The 15,873-nt window shown below is 42.5% G+C and overlaps 1 protein-coding gene across 1 annotated transcript in view; it reads right to left on the reverse strand.

The window, feature by feature from the left end:
* Positions 1-3,141: 3,141 nt before the first annotated feature.
* The window catches only part of FAM107B (family with sequence similarity 107 member B), a 31,075-nt gene continuing 18,343 nt past the window's right edge, over positions 3,142-15,873 (reverse strand). Inside the window, exons 4-5 of the mRNA XM_061562960.1 lie at positions 11,447-11,597; positions 3,142-6,526 (exon numbers count right to left, since the gene is read on the reverse strand). Of these exons, the coding sequence (XP_061418944.1) occupies positions 6,377-6,526; positions 11,447-11,597 (301 nt within the window). The 3' untranslated portion in view covers positions 3,142-6,376. The remainder of the gene's footprint in view (positions 6,527-11,446; positions 11,598-15,873) is intronic.

A 15,873-nucleotide genomic window follows, 5' to 3' on the forward strand; every position in this document is an offset into this window, starting at 1 on the left:
CCCTCGCACGACGGACGGACGGACACAATAATCCTCTGTGGGCTGGTGTAACCAGGTGGTTTCTACCAGTATTAACTGCGTCCTAACCCTTTCCTCAACGACATTGCAGTGGCGTATCACAAAGTGACCTTCCCGTTGCCCAAAGGTTACACACATTGCTCAAGACGACGGCAGATGCACTCAGCCAGGAGTTTTGATGAAATCCCCTTTGTGAACACTTCGTTCTGAAGAAGCACGACAGCACAGGTTGTTATTTCACAGTTTCAAGCTGGGTTCTAAAAAGACCTAAATCAACTCAGATCAGCACGGTTGGCAACAGTACGGCGCGTAACAAGTCCAACACATACCTCGCTGCGTCGCGCGATATTCAGATGCGCTTCTGTGGCCGTCTGGAACGCTCTTCCTTCCGATATTAGGAAACCACGGGGCTATGCACTTTTAAATAATCTACATTAAAAATGTATTAATTTAAAGCTGCTTTTTGTGATGAGTTTGTGTTGTCCTTCCCCGCATCCTCCGATTAGCACGGATGGCTACGTACTATGTGAAAGAAGTCCAACATATATGCATACATTTACTTAAGCTCTGTTATATAGAACACATCCTTACATTACACCGGTGGGGCAAGGTGAAGGACAACTTCTCATGTTGTACTCCGGATATTGTCAATTAGTGCGGATATAAGAACACCTGGCCTTACTCACAAGGGATGTGCTCATATCCAGCTCATTACGCAGTGTCAAATTGCCGACTGCTACTTCACGTCTTCACCCTTTCCTTTCCCTCCCCCCGTGTTGAGTTTTTGAGTGTGTTTATGTGTTCGTCTGTTCTTTGGGGTTTCCCCAGGGATTGATCGGGATGGCTATTGGCTCAAAAGATGTTCTCTTTTTTAATTTCCATCGGAGTAATACGTTGCAGTTAGGTGTGAGATAATGGTTCATACATTCTGCGTCTTGGCTTTTGCCAATTGTCAATATTTCTGGTATTTGCAATCCGATGAGACTATTGCACGTATGTGACTTGTCTGGTCACAACATTTTGCTCGAGATGTTGTTTTCAACTGTACTGAATGTAGGCTTACAGTTGATGCTATAAACCCTTAAAATAAAACTAAATTGTGGCAATACACTCAACAACAAAGATCTCCTATGTAGCCATAGGGTCAATTGTTCACCAGAATCAGTATATTTATTTATACTGGACGAATCCGATGAGCTATAAAGCTCTTTCTCACAGATGTTGCAAGTAAGCAGCACTTGCTGCTATGGCTTGCTACATTAGAGAGCGGTGTGACCAATAACACACCAAGTCTCCTTTGTGTCACCAGTACTGAGATTCACAAACAACACCAGGTGCTCATGACTGGCCAAAGTAGCTGAAATTTATACAAAGAAGCATAAACATGCATACTAGGATACTGAGAAAGAAATAATAGCATAATGGCCAGGAAACAAACACAAATCAATTGTATTGACTATTAAGGCAAGCAGGTAGGCTTCGGCAGGACACAGCAGTGATGGCCAATGGACGTGACTGTACGTATGTTGAACTTCTTTCGCACCCTACGTATCCAACCAACTGGTAACGGAATGGCCGCCAAAGGACAGACCACACCTGAGAGGAGGGTCACCGCGGAGATGGAACGATGAGATACGTTCACCTGCATGAGCGCAATGGATTGTGGCCTCACTGAGTCATGAAAGATGGCCTTCATCCAGCAGTGGATAGACAATGGCTATAATAATGAATGATAACCTACGAGGAGCCCAGAACACGGGAGGTAATGCCATCGGTGTTAGCCTGCAGTACGAAGGGACTAGTGGCCACGGGAGGTAATGACAGGGGTGTCAGCCTGCAGTACGAAGGGACTAGTGGCCACGGCAGGTAATGACAGGGGTGTCAGCCTGCAGTACGAAGGGACTAGTGGCCACGGGAGGTAATGACAGGGGTGTCAGCCTGCAGTACGAAGGGACTAGTGGCCACGGGAGGTAATGATAGGGGTGTCAGCCTGCAGTACGAAGGGACTAGTGGCCACGGGAGGTAATGACAGGGGTGTCAGCCTGCAGTACGAAGGGACTGGTGGCCACAGGAGGTAATGATAGAGGTGTTAGCCTGCAGTGCGAAGGGACTAGTGGCCACGGGAGGTAATGACAGGGGTGTCAACCTGCAGTGCGAAGGGACTAGTGGCCACGGGAGGTAATGACAGGGGAGTCAACCTGCAATACGAAGGGACTGGTGGTTACAGGAGGTAATGACAGGGGAGTCAGCCTGCAGTACGAAGGGATTGGTGGTTACGGGAGGTAATGACAGGGGTGTCAGCTTGTAGTATGCAGGGACTAGTGGCCACGGGAGGTAATGACAGGGGAGTCAGCCTGCAGTGCGAAGGGACTAGTGGCCACGGGAGGTAATGACAGGGGTGTCAGCCTGCAGTGCGAAGGGACTAGTGGCCACGGGAGGTAATGACAGGGGTGTCAGCCTTCAGTGCGAAGGGACTAGTGGCCACGGGAGGTAATGACAGGGGTGTCAGCCTGCAGTACGAAGGGACTGGTGGTTACGGGAGATAATGACAGGGGTGTTAGCTTGCAGTACGAAGGGACTAGTGGTTACAGGAGGTAATGACAGGGGTGTCAGCCTGCAGTGCGAAGAGAGTAGTGGCCACAGGAGGTAATGACAGGGGTGTCAGCCTGCAGTACGAAGGGACTGGTGGCTACCGGAATGATGAATAGGAGCGTTGTCACGTGACGGAAGAAGATGGTCGAGTCTGCTGGTGGAGTGAGCATCCAGAGTCAGGGAGAAGGTTCAGGAATGAGGGCGTGGCCTCGGTCCGTATATAAGGGGGAGATGTGCGGGAGACTCGGGGCTGTTGCAGTGGGGTCTCCGCCTTTGAGTGAATGTGTCTCGTCCAATAAATAAACCGTCTCAAGAAAAGTGTGTCAAATCGTCATTGCAAATGTGTCAAGGTGCATGAGCGACTTGTCTGAAGACATTCGACACTGGAACGTAGAATGACGTAATGCCCAAGTGTTAGCTTGGAAACATCAAGCAAGAGGGCATTCATTTAAAACAAGGTGTGTTTAAACAAGAGACTTGACTGTCATGGTTGGAACATTATACGCCTGACGGGTTCTCTGCCTAGCTGTGTTTTGTTTGCATTAAAGGCATCATTAAACATTGCTGTGCAGTTATGTTTAACACTCATCACCCTCCAGCATAGAGTCAACTATCCCACATACACAAAGCATCCTTTTATTTACTAGGAAAATGACTTATCTTTGATACCTTTAAAACACACACACACACGTGTGATTGTTCTTCTCCGAGATCAAAGTTTTAATAGAAACTGCATACATGTGTTGGCAGTACATGTAAAACAAACCTTTGGTACATGAAACTGCTAATAGTGTTCAAAATACAGAAGTATGGGGTAAATATGCAATAATACACTGTACAATATACTATAGTTGGTTCATATAGAAAATTACAATGCAAATTTTCAAATGTCAATGATAAATGTAAGGCTATCTATGTTTTGAGTTATTAGCATTTCATTTAAACTTGTCAGAAATAATATAATCACCTGTTCTTACTTACAGTTTCACTGCTGGCAAGTCAGCAACGGCCAGTACAGGCGAGAGTTCCATTAAAATATTCTTAAAACTTACAAATAACAATAATGTTGAGAGCAATACTGCAAAAAACAGCTGAGAAACACACATTTCCCAATTAAAGTGCAACCATTCCACTTAAGAATCCATAGCTCGTTAGCTGAACCCTGGAAGGACCCCGTGCACTGTCCCAGTGTGCAGGGTCGACTTGCTTTATCAGAGCTCTAGAAAGCCGGGCCAGGTGGGTTCCTGGCCAGTATTGTCCACTTTAAAACAAAATCCCTGCTAAAAGCTCAATAATACCAATCTCTAAGAATGTGGGGGCACTATCGGCAGAGCCCATTATCCGTGCCTAGTCCATTATCCGTGCCTATCCAGGCCAATAACTCCTCATATACACCGGTCGAGAAGTAGTACAATGGTTAGCGCACTGTGCTTTCAACCTAGCTGCCTGCGTTCCATTCCTAGCCACAGATAACATCAGTGGCGAGCGATATTTGAACCCGTTCCGGGCCACGTTTCCCCTTAACCAACCCACCAGAGCTGGGATTGACAAAGGACTGTAAATGATTATTTCTTCGTGTGGTTATCCACAGATAAACAGAGCCAGTGGACTATATTTTCAGCAATTTCCAGCGTATTCCTCTTTACGTGTTGAAAACGGTATAGGTAATATGATGAATTCGTCACTTCTGGGAGACCGCTTCTAGGTAACGTGTATGCATGGATAATGCCATGAATTTCCCACTACAGTACTTCTGCGTGGATGATCCTCTCATTGCTGGATAAACATTAATGGGATTTTGTTTTGACACTTCTGGGTCATTCCTTTTACGGATAAATAAAACACAGGGTTATAGTTATAATACATTCTGGGATATAAACAATCATTTGAGTACCAGACTTGGTCAAAACGATCAGAAGGAAACCGACAACGGTGCCATCGTAGTGTGCATGTGGAGCTGTTTATACCTGAAAAGTGATCGCACCTCATTCCGATTGCATGAATCGTCACAGCAGCCAGATGTCAATAAAAATCAACTAAGTTCAGTGTTTGCAAATCTGCTCAAATCACTGCCGCCGCAATCGTGGGCTGTATCAATCAATTAGTCTTCTCTGTTGGTGAAACGGGTGTCTAAATCACCAAGCCGCAACACCTGTGTACATTATTTAATTGAATCTCTCTTACAATTGAATAATCTTTCCAAATGACTCACCGAAACGAACCCTAAATCATTCTCCGCCCCACCAAGTCATTTCCAGCCCAACCCTGTTCTACCCGAGGCGAAACTGTCTCTTCTTATTTTTTTAATCAGAGCTGGCAACCCACAAGCAATACATTAGCCCGCGCCCGAGAGCAAAGCAATCTAATTGTCTCCGTCTACCGCACTTGAACTTGCTCATTCGACCGTCCATCACATTGCCAATTTCATTATAAAGTTTAATTTTTATGGACATGGCAAACCAAAACTATTTCTGATAGGCCGCCCCAGCTAAATCTCAATACTGCATGTTTATTATATGGGTATATATATATTATTGTATATACAAACATGGGAAACGGTTGTGTAGCGGTTAGTGCGCTACGCTACGAAACCGGCGACCCGAGTTCGATTCATGGTCAACACCAGTGACATTTATCTTAACCGTTCCTGGGCCTCCTCTAGGTCTACCCAGCCTCAAATGAGTAGCTGATGCAGTGTGTAAATATCGCCACGTTAGAGACAAATGTGACCGGGCGTGGAGTGAACACCCACTCCCTCATGCACTGTGCCAGCCTTCGGAGGTGCTCGCTAACAGCACTTGCCCCAAGTCTTTTAAAAGTTATATGGGGGATCTTTATCGTTGTCATATTTACTTTTTGGCAGATTCATGTTGACATCCCCACAATCTAGAATTCGCCAATGTACATGGTGCAAATGCCATGTTACATTTTAAAAAGACTGTATTCGTTTTAAAAAAATACCATGCTTTTGAAAGAAAATCGTCATTTAATCCCCAAAAAAGCTAGGAGACACTGCATATAGCATTTTTTCCAAAACATAAAAGCAAGGTTAAACATTGCGAACCGCTATAATCCACGTGCAGTTTCCAGTTCTTAAGTCACAGGATGCTTTAGAATGTTAGCATTCACTTGAAACGACCAAGAAAAAACTAAATCCGATTCTTCAAAAACCAGAAAGTCAACGATATTGCTGGAAAGGAGCTTCTTTCTTTCGCTGTTTGCAGGAACTGATCAAACAGTTGGGCACTCCGCTTCTGAAGGAAGGCGGACGAGCAGCTTTAAATAATATTTTTGCAGCTGCTTTTTTCATGTTGTGTGATCCAGCAGGCGGCGTTGGGGGGACCAAGGGTGGCACAGTCGGGTTTTTTACAATCGGGTCTAATTGTCTTTTTATATTAAACCCGATCATCTGAGATTGGGAGAAATCCGGTTTAATTGGTTCTAATTGCAGAACCGCACATCTCAACGATGGGCTTCATCCATTCCAAGCGAAGGAACTCACTGGCGCCCACGATTGTGGAGGAGAAGCTCCTCGTGTTCATCAAGACCAACCTGCCCGCCGCATTCTACGACTACCCCGTGCCCGACGGCCCCCCCGAGTACGATAGCAGCACCGACGAGGAAGCAGCCTAAGCCTTGGATCAGAGTTCCGTATTCATTAAACCAGGTTTTAAATCCCCGAAATCGGATTTAATTGTATTAAAGAAAAAACCCAATGCCTGCCGCTGGAAAAATCGGTTTTTTTTCCACCCATGGGGGGGACTGGTCACAGTTGCTCTGCAGGCGTTTCCAACGAAATTATTTGCTCTGTGGTCAACACCATCGACATTGGTCTCAGCCGTTCTTTGACTTTCACGAACTCCGGCACATTTCCGTTCTCCACGTCCTCCACCGCCTTCTCCCTTTCCTTTTCAGTCTGCAAAAAGATATTCAGCATTGTCATATAACCAACGATTAAATACAATTCAGAAAAAAAAAACACTGCATGCACATGACTTCCGGTTTGATTGTATGCAGTTTGCTATGCAGAAATGTGAAACGTCCAAGTGTCTGCCTGTTAAAATTAGTAGTGAGGGTAGCACCTATTTCCTTTGGCAACCCAGTGCCAGTGGTGGAAATGCCACGTCTCAGCATGGCAGGAGTTGGGCTCTCCATAAGATGACCACATACGTACATATAAACCAAATTCACTTTCTCAGCTGTTTTGATGTAGAGTGTGAATAATAAACAATCTATTTGGTGGTATGGGAGAGTAACACCATTCCCAAGGACTGTACAAAAGGCCTAGTCGTGATACTTCCCCAAAAGGGACAGCTTGGAAACTTCAATAACTGGCAAAGAATTAGTCTCGTTTAGCTTCCTAGCAAAGTCTTCTGCAAAATCCTGTTCAACAGGATGAACAGTGCCCTTGACCAGACCCTGCGGAAAGAGTAAGCTGGTTTTAGAAAAGAGAGAGAAAGAGAGAGACTCATTCAGACGCTGTCTTTCCGGCAGACCTGTTCTTCACCTGAGGACGGCTGCTTGCGTTGTGACCGAAACGTCGTGAGAATTATTTAATTATGTTTTATTTTTATTATTTTATTATTTCCCTTCTACGTGACTTTACCGAAAGAACCAAGAAGAGGAATCCCTGCAGTCACGAAAGCTTTAAATCGAAATTTAAGAGAGAGGCTGCGGGACCACGTATTCACTCGACGCAATATCATAGAACAGTGCCGGGAATGGAAAGCCCCACTATACCTCAATGTAATCGATTTTAAGAAAGCGTTTGATAGCATACACAGAGACAGTCTTTGGAAAATCCTACAGACATGGCACCCCACTAAAACTCATTGAGCTGATCAAGAGCTTCTATCAAGAATTTGAATGTACCATCCTGGTCAACAACACTACCTCGGACTGGTTGCCCGTGGCATCAGGGGTACGCCAAGGATGCATCCATTTACCAATTCTCTACCAGGTTGCCATTGACTGGGTTACGAGATGTACCACATAAGACTTTCCAGGGAGAATCCAGTGGCCCCCCTTCTCAGTGCTTGAAGATCTTGATTTTCGCAGATGACAGCTCTGCTCTCTTCTAAATAAACCCATATACAGGAGAAAACAACTGGGTGGAGTCAGTTTGCTGACCAACCAAGGCTTGCAGATAAATGTAGAAAAGACCCAAAAATGTAAATCAATACAGCAACAACAACAACAAGGTAAAACCACTGGAACAGATTTAAATTTTACATACCCTGGCACTGTAATAAGCAAAGCAAACTCCACCTCAGAAGACCAAGCTAAACAAGGCAAGGACACACCTTCTTCCAACTGAGAAACGTCTAGAAGTCTGGCAATACAGTTTAAAGACGAATATATAACAGCAATGTAAAATCAGTGTTACTGTACAATAGTGAAAGTTGGGAGAACCACCAAGATAGACATGAACTCCCCATCAACCTTCCACAACAACTGCCTGAGGAAAATCTGTCGCATCTTCCGGCCAAACAAGATTTCAAACCGAGACCTGTACATCAAGACCAATTCAAGATGCACAACGCGGGGACGTAACAGAGAGAAGACTCAGGTGGCTGGGACACGTGCTGCGAATGGAACCCGAGTCCAGAGCGGAAACTGTTGGTTATGGACACCAAGAGGGAAAAGACCACGGGGCAGGCCTAAAACCACCTGGAGACGCACCATTAAAAACCAACTATAGACCTTGGGCCTGTCTTGGGGTGAAGCAGAGAAAGCTGCTAAAGACCGTCCCGGCAATGATGTGGGCTTGTTGCAGCCTTATGCTCCACAGGTAGCGAACAGGAGTAAGCAGAAATTCTAGATTTGAAGCTTTCGTGACTGCAAGGATTCATATTCTTAGGTTTTTTTCGGTAAAGTCACGTAGGTAAAAAATTAAAATAAAAATAAAATAAAAATCACGATGTTTCGGAGGCAACACAAGCTTCCGTCTTTACTTAATGCAGCAGTCGTGCTGTGACTGTTCCACCTGAAGACGGAAGCTTGTGTTGCCGCCGAAACGTCGTGATTTTTATTTTACTTTTATTAATTTAAATTAAAAAAATTTACCTACGTGACTTTACCGAAAAAAACTAAGAATAAGCAGAAATTATTACTTAATTTATGTTTCTGAGTTAACCAGGCTTGTTTTACCATGTTTAGTTGTTTTCTTTTTTCACACTATTGTTATGTAGGCCAGGCTTAGTCACAAACCGTACCTCTCCATAACAAAGGCTCAGCCTTTTGTTATGCAGTCTATTCTTAGTCTTAAGCCTCACCTTACCATATTAATAAAAAGTGTGCCTTACTTGGCCCTTCCCCTCTCCAACCATTATATATACGGAGTGGTAGTTCTTGTAATCTCTCATTTACTTGATACAGCTGTCGTGGCTGTGACGGTTCCACCTGAAGACGGAAGCTTGTGTTGTCTCCGAAACGTCGTGATTTTTATTTTATTTTACTTTGATTAATTTTAATGTTTTACCTACGTGACTTTACCGAAAAAACCTAAGAATATAAATCCTTGCAGTCACGAACGCTTCAAATCTAGAAATATATATTGGAGTTCAATGCTTACATTAGTACGAGTTTCACACAGGCAAGCAGGAAGGAAATGGTTATGCAGGGACCAAGTGGCAACATACAGGTTATATATATATATATATCACCTGTTTTAGTCTTAGGAAATGTCGTCTGTGCATTCTGTGTTGTTAATGTTAACACAGCGGCCTTAATTTTCAAAGACGGCACTGCTCAGATCATCGAATGAAGGAAACTGGAATAAATGACCCAATTTGACAAAGCTTGGATATTGAAGTGATGCTTGCCAAGACCGCTGCTTCCCAGAGGACATCCCATACAGAACTACAGTGTCATTTAAAAGTGTCACCTCAATTCTCTGGCCATTTTCAAAGAAAGCTGAGCTCTAAAGTCACGGGGGAGTTTAATACCCTTCTCTCTATAAGCCCTGCATGAAGTGATAAGTTTCAAAGGGAAAAGTACCAAACTTTGTCATTTTCTGGAAAATGTGCTATTGCATAAACACGTGAGCAGCTCTGATTAGACACTTGCAGTTTATAATGTCACATGTGCTGCACGTTCGTAACAATCACATACACACTTTAGAGTATTCATCGCTATATTTACAGATGTAGGGTTCAGAAAGGATGTTTCCTGTGTTGAATAATTAACTCGTCCTCTAACATTCCACATCAGTGGAATTTTTAAGTTAAAATTAAATAAAAAGTATGATTACACATCCCCCCCAAAGCCACCAATTAATTTTTTGTCTCATCAAACATTTACTGTTTTCACACCTCATTTCCAAATAAACTACCCACTGGAACATATACTTCTTGCTACAATACAGCTATAATTTATCCAGCAATACCAATATAATTTGAATACAAACTTTATTCAGATTGTGGTTTTACTGAGATCATTACGAGTATATAATTAAAAGTACATGATGGCATTACACATTACATGTCGTTCTATTTGCATATAAACACAAACCAAAACATGTTTTTTATATTATATGGTCACTAATGACAGCAAATCACATAGTATGTTGTGGAATGACCCACAAGTTACTTCACAGCTCTATTTTACACACCCACTAAATAAACGAGCGGTATTTTGGTGATGTCTCTAGAAGGCGACTTGACCGCGTTTAAGTGCAAGATCCAAACGTTGTGACTTTTCTGAGCTTAACGGGCCTATGGCCAAAGCACCCGCAATGCACCCGACCTTGTCAGACCTTAAAAGCTGAGCAGCCTGGATAGCGCTCGGGTGGGTGAACATCGCCCACAAGAGGCAGGCGTTACAGGCGTCGCGGGCATCAGAGGGCACTGCAGCAATTCCCATTCTAATTCTGCACTCCACAAACTTTCATCAACCCACACTGACCACAGCTGTGATATACGTTCATTTATCGCTCATGGCCTGCAAGACGTGGGGAAGCCTTAAACATTGGCAGCAGCTTTCGTGACTGCAGGGATTCATCTTCTTGGTTCTTTCGGTAAAGTCACGTAGAAGGGAAGTAATAAAATAATGAAAATAAAACATAATAAAGTAATTCTCACGACGTTTCGGCTCCGACAGACCTGGTCTTCACCTGAGAACGACTGCTTGCGTTGTGGCCGAAACGTCGTGAGAATTATTTTATTATATTTTATTATTATTATTTTATTACTTCCCTTCTACGTCACTTTACCGAAAGAACCAAGAAGATTGGCAGCAGCGTTCGTCTAAACTACCCAGCCACCTATTTTGCATGTTCTCCCCGTGGCCGCATGGATGAGTGGATCTTTCCTCCGGGCACCTCCGGTTTTACCCCTCCACATTTAGAATCGGCGTGCGTTTAGAGTCATTTGCCCGCTATAAATTTACACGCGATAAGCCACTTCGTTGAGCTATCAATTGTGGCCAGGTCGCTTGTGAAAAAGAGCTAGACAGCTCAGTGGGCCTTACGTGGTAAAATAAAAAGTAAATACTTTAGTTTTTTTTATGTCACGGGTTAAATTGATCCCTACAGTCACAAGAGGTGCTACTATGGATAGTACAGTATATATATGAAAGTACGAGTTGAATCGCAACCCTGACTTTGAATAATTTATCGAATTGCCAGAGTGGTGAATCGTTAAATCCCTCGTGTCAATCCGCTGCTAGAGTAGGGCCTCCCCACGCCATACATGCAGTGGCCCAGTAAACATGGGATATTGAGCCAACGTTAACTTTGGCCCAACGTCGCATACCTACTGTGTTGAGGGCTGTTTGACCATGACTGTGTAGTTTTATTGTAAATCTTTTTACTAGTTTTGGATGAACAAACACAAACCTGCTCGATCTTCTCGTATCTCTTGAGCAGCTCCACGTCGAACATGGACTTGGGCCTCTGGGCATCGAGGTTGCGTTGATGGAAGTGTTGGTCCCTCCGTCTCTGCTCCATCACCTTCTGCAGCTCGGGCTTGGTGCGCAGGAGCACCCCTCTGCACGCCAGGCAATAATATACAGGTCAACTCCCCCTATTCCCAACCCTATTACTCACAGCTCCTATTATCCATGGTCTGCGAAAATACATGCGTGTGACCCTATTTATTATTTTAGCCACAATTACCCATAGTTTTTCCCATACTGCTTTGCTGGAAGGATTCCTCTTATCAGAATTTGTTCATAAGAGTCATGTGGCAAAGCCATCCTATTATCCACGGATTGTCCATTTTTCCTGGTGATAAGTGGAGTAACATCACAGAGAACCCAGAGGATAATAGTATCCGTGATACTGGTCTCCCACATCACCATAAACAACAGAAGTTCTCCTCCATAATAAGAGGTTTTTGGCTTCTCTTGTACACTACTCGTATTACAATGCACGTGCTTATATTGTTCCCAAGCTAATTATAAATTGTGCTTTCATGGTACTTAACGACTGGGAAAATGTGATGTTTTCAGTTCAGTTCTATGCATTCCTCATTATAAAACTTTTTTAATGAACAAAAAATTATCCTTGCTCATTATTTCTGCCAGAAAATTTTAGCTATAAATATGAACTTAATTAGATTGCATATATTTTTCCGCCATTAAAAGTGTATTGACGATTATTTCATGATTGTACTAAAATGGCCAATATGCATTGCAACTGGATGGTTGATGAACGTAATGCCAATGTGAAATGGATGAGTCATCAAATTAAACGTAAATTGGCCAATATAATTAATGCACTAATTTTCACCACTGTGGGAAAAATAGCATTGTCCACATCACATTATGGAGAAGACAAACTTCTCCTTTGTTTAAAGCACACACGCACAACATTGTTATAAACAGATCCGTTACCATGTGTGGTGTTAGTTTCCTGTGTCAACCCTGACTACATTATTTCCCACTTTGAAGTCTGAACAACACCTGTGCAACTACTCTTACCAGGTTAACGGTTATATTACAGATATGATCCACGTGCCACCCCAACTTTGTCGTGGATAGGAGTGCTACTTCACTGTAATTCTACTGAATCCACACAGCGATTGGCTAATGACTCGGTAGTGAGCTGACCGTCTTTGTACTACTGTTAATTTAAAGCTTCCATCATCAACATAATTTGCATTATGTATGTCACCGTGTTACGTGAATAACAATGCAGCAGACTCGAACAAACGCCATGATAATTGTCTAAAATGGTGCAGGTATCTCATAGAAATTTCTAAACAACGTTGGGATTGTTGGACACCCACAACTCCCTCCTGCCGTGGCTGTGTCCCCGATGCCTTCCCACAATCGTGAGCTGGTGAGAGATGTACAAGGTGAAAATTTTAAATTAATAAAAGTAAAATAAAAATAAAATAAAAATCACGACGTTTCGGAGGCAACAAAAGCTTCCGTCTGTGTTGCCTCTGAAACGTCGTGATTTTTATTTTATTTTTATTTTACTTTTATTAATTTTAATTTTTTACCTACGTTACTTTACCGAAAAAACCTAAGAATATGAATCCTTGCAGTCACGAAAGCTTCAAATCTAGAATGTACAGGGTGGTCCTGATGTCTTGTGGCCCTCATTTAATTCTCTAAAATGAAATGTTTTTTTTTTTAACGTAAGGTTTATTTAAAACATAAATGAATACGCAAAGGAAAAAAAATTCTGGGTCAATTAATTTGGGGTCATAAGACATCTGGACCACTCTATATATTTGGTGGGCTGGGTTGTTCACTAGATTTCAAGGGAACGTGGCAATATTTTTAATACAGAATTATATTTTACATTAAAAAAAGGGGTTCTTTTTAGTGTCACACGTACTACACCATGTTATCCAATGCCGTAACCACAAAGGGGGGAACGACTGTTTATGCATATTTAACTTATTTCGCACCGTGCATAGGCAACCGTGCAAATTGGAGGTGCGGGGGAAGGACAACAAACTAAACACAAAAAGTAGTTATATGACAGAGAACATGTTCACATTCTACGTTACTAAATATTTTCAGTTTTTACCCATTTTTCTTCGCCATGGCAATAGATATAATCTTCAATAACAAAGTGGCGTGTTCATGCACCAAGAGACAAATAAAGAGGTTCATGGTTCTAGAAAATTAGAGACCGGTAATGAGCGTGGACAAAATTGAGTGGGCTTAATGTAGGACACGACGCTAGAAACGCTGATAGGCAATGGAATGGTAATTGAGGGAGAAAATGCCGAGTGGATGAACACTGTGGAGGTGGGATTAGTCCGTGTGCGTGCGGCAGTGAGATAGAACGTCACTGTTCAGACTAAAATATAGAGCCTACATGCACCTGTACCTCGCCTTTCATATTACACTGCCACTGCTTTTGACTCGCATGTATTTCGCTTTATAGCTTGAGGACGGCTGCTTGCGTTGTGGCCGAAACGTCGTGAGAATTATTTTATTATGTTTTATTTTTATTCTTTTATTATTTCCCTTCTACGTGACTTTACCGAAAGAACCAAGAAGATGTATTTCGCCTATGACCGCCAAATACCTCGTTTGTCAGTTGTTAAATATGCCTTAAGGACCCTGTACTAGTTCTCCACAATTTTAATGTTTTTGTTGTTGCTGCTGCTGTGCTCCGGTTCTACGGAATCTCTGCTTCAAAACAGGCAGGCGACTGGCCCAACGGGATCATCCGTGGTGAACATCAAAATGTAATTCTAGATTTGAAGCTTTCGTGACTGCAAGGATTCATACTCTTAGGTTGTTTTTTCGGTAAAGTCACGTAGGTAAAAAAATAAAATTTCTAAAAGTAATAATAGAAATGAGGGCTGGTCTCTTGGAATTTTGCCTCACTTGATGCAGTAATTTTAGCTGTGACGGTCCCACCTGATGACGGAGACTTGTGTTGCCTCCGAAACGTCGTGATTTATTATTTTACTTTATTTCTATTATTACTTTAAGTAATTTAATTTTTTACCTACGTGACTTTACCGAAAAAACCTAAGATCATCAAAATGTAGTTGACTCAAAATGTATCTACACAGCGCAACGAGGGCCCGCGTATATCCTAAGGCTGTACAAAATGTATGCTCCATTATTTGTTTCAGACCGTTCACTATTCGACAATTCTGACAATGGACCTCTCCCCCCCCCCCCCTCCCTCTTACCACCCGAACAGCACCCAACCATGTACTCTCCATCTCCCTTCTTATCTAACGCTTACGCTCACGACGCAGTTTGTCTGAACGTATGTTTTTTGCGTTTGCTTGCGTATTTTCTCCGGTGGTGCCCTTGGAGCGTGCGGTGCATTTTAATATTTAACAAAATATCGCTTTGGAAAGACAAAAAACAATGTTGTAGATGGCTGTCCTTGAGCATGTGCCCCCTCATACCCTCATGGGTAGAGAACTGCTGTGTTGAGTTGGTGCCCGCATAGGCAAATGCTGTTGCATGACTCCCCTTAAAATACATTGTTTGGTTGAATCTATTTGTTGACGAGGGTAAGAAACGTTCAGCCTTAAGCTGTTTTGTATGAATGACCCGTGGAGGACCTTGGTAAAAAGAAAAGGAAATTACGGCAAATAAATCATAACGTTGGAAACACTGAAGATCAAACACGTTCAAGGAATTTTTTCGATTTAAAGCTTTCGTGACTGCAGGGATTCATCTTCTTGGTTCTTTCGGTAAAGTCACGTAGAAGAGAAGTAATAAAATAATAAAAAATAATAAAACATAATAAAATAATATTATACTTTTTTTTATTACTTCCCTTCTACGTGACTTTACCGAAAAAAACAAGAAGACTTTCAAGGAAAACAACAATATTCAAGTCACGCACCACTCAAGTAACAGCGGCAGGCAACACACAAATATATAATCGACTCGTGTGGTGTTCGCTAACCACATGCGCAAGAAAATGGGTCTCTTAAATTAAATAAAGGAGTTTAAAAACAAGCCCTCCTCTGTGCGTCTCCTAGCATCAGAGGCGCGGCCGCTGTGTGGGTGTTGTGTGGATTATTTATGGGTTTTTTTTTTATCGAAGTTGTGCGAGCACAGCCCGAAAGTCCCAAAATGTCAAACGTGGCGAGCAACAGACAGCACGAGTAAGAGTTGTCACATCTCTTCAATTGATCTCGGTTATATGAACTTGAGATGTAGACGATTAAAAAAGAGACATCCACAGATTTTTTTTGAGGGAGAAAAAATTAACCCGTAAAAACAAAGTTTTTCACTATAAATCCTTTATATGCGTGGCATCGGTTTTATTTTATTATTCATTTCTGTTTTTCTTGAGTAAGAGTTTCATTTTTATCACATTGG

The sequence above is a fragment of the Lethenteron reissneri genome, chromosome 30 (genome assembly GCF_015708825.2).
Source record: "Lethenteron reissneri isolate LAM-NWPU_2019-01 chromosome 30, ASM1570882v1, whole genome shotgun sequence".
Lineage (NCBI taxonomy): Eukaryota > Metazoa > Chordata > Hyperoartia > Petromyzontiformes > Petromyzontidae > Lethenteron > Lethenteron reissneri.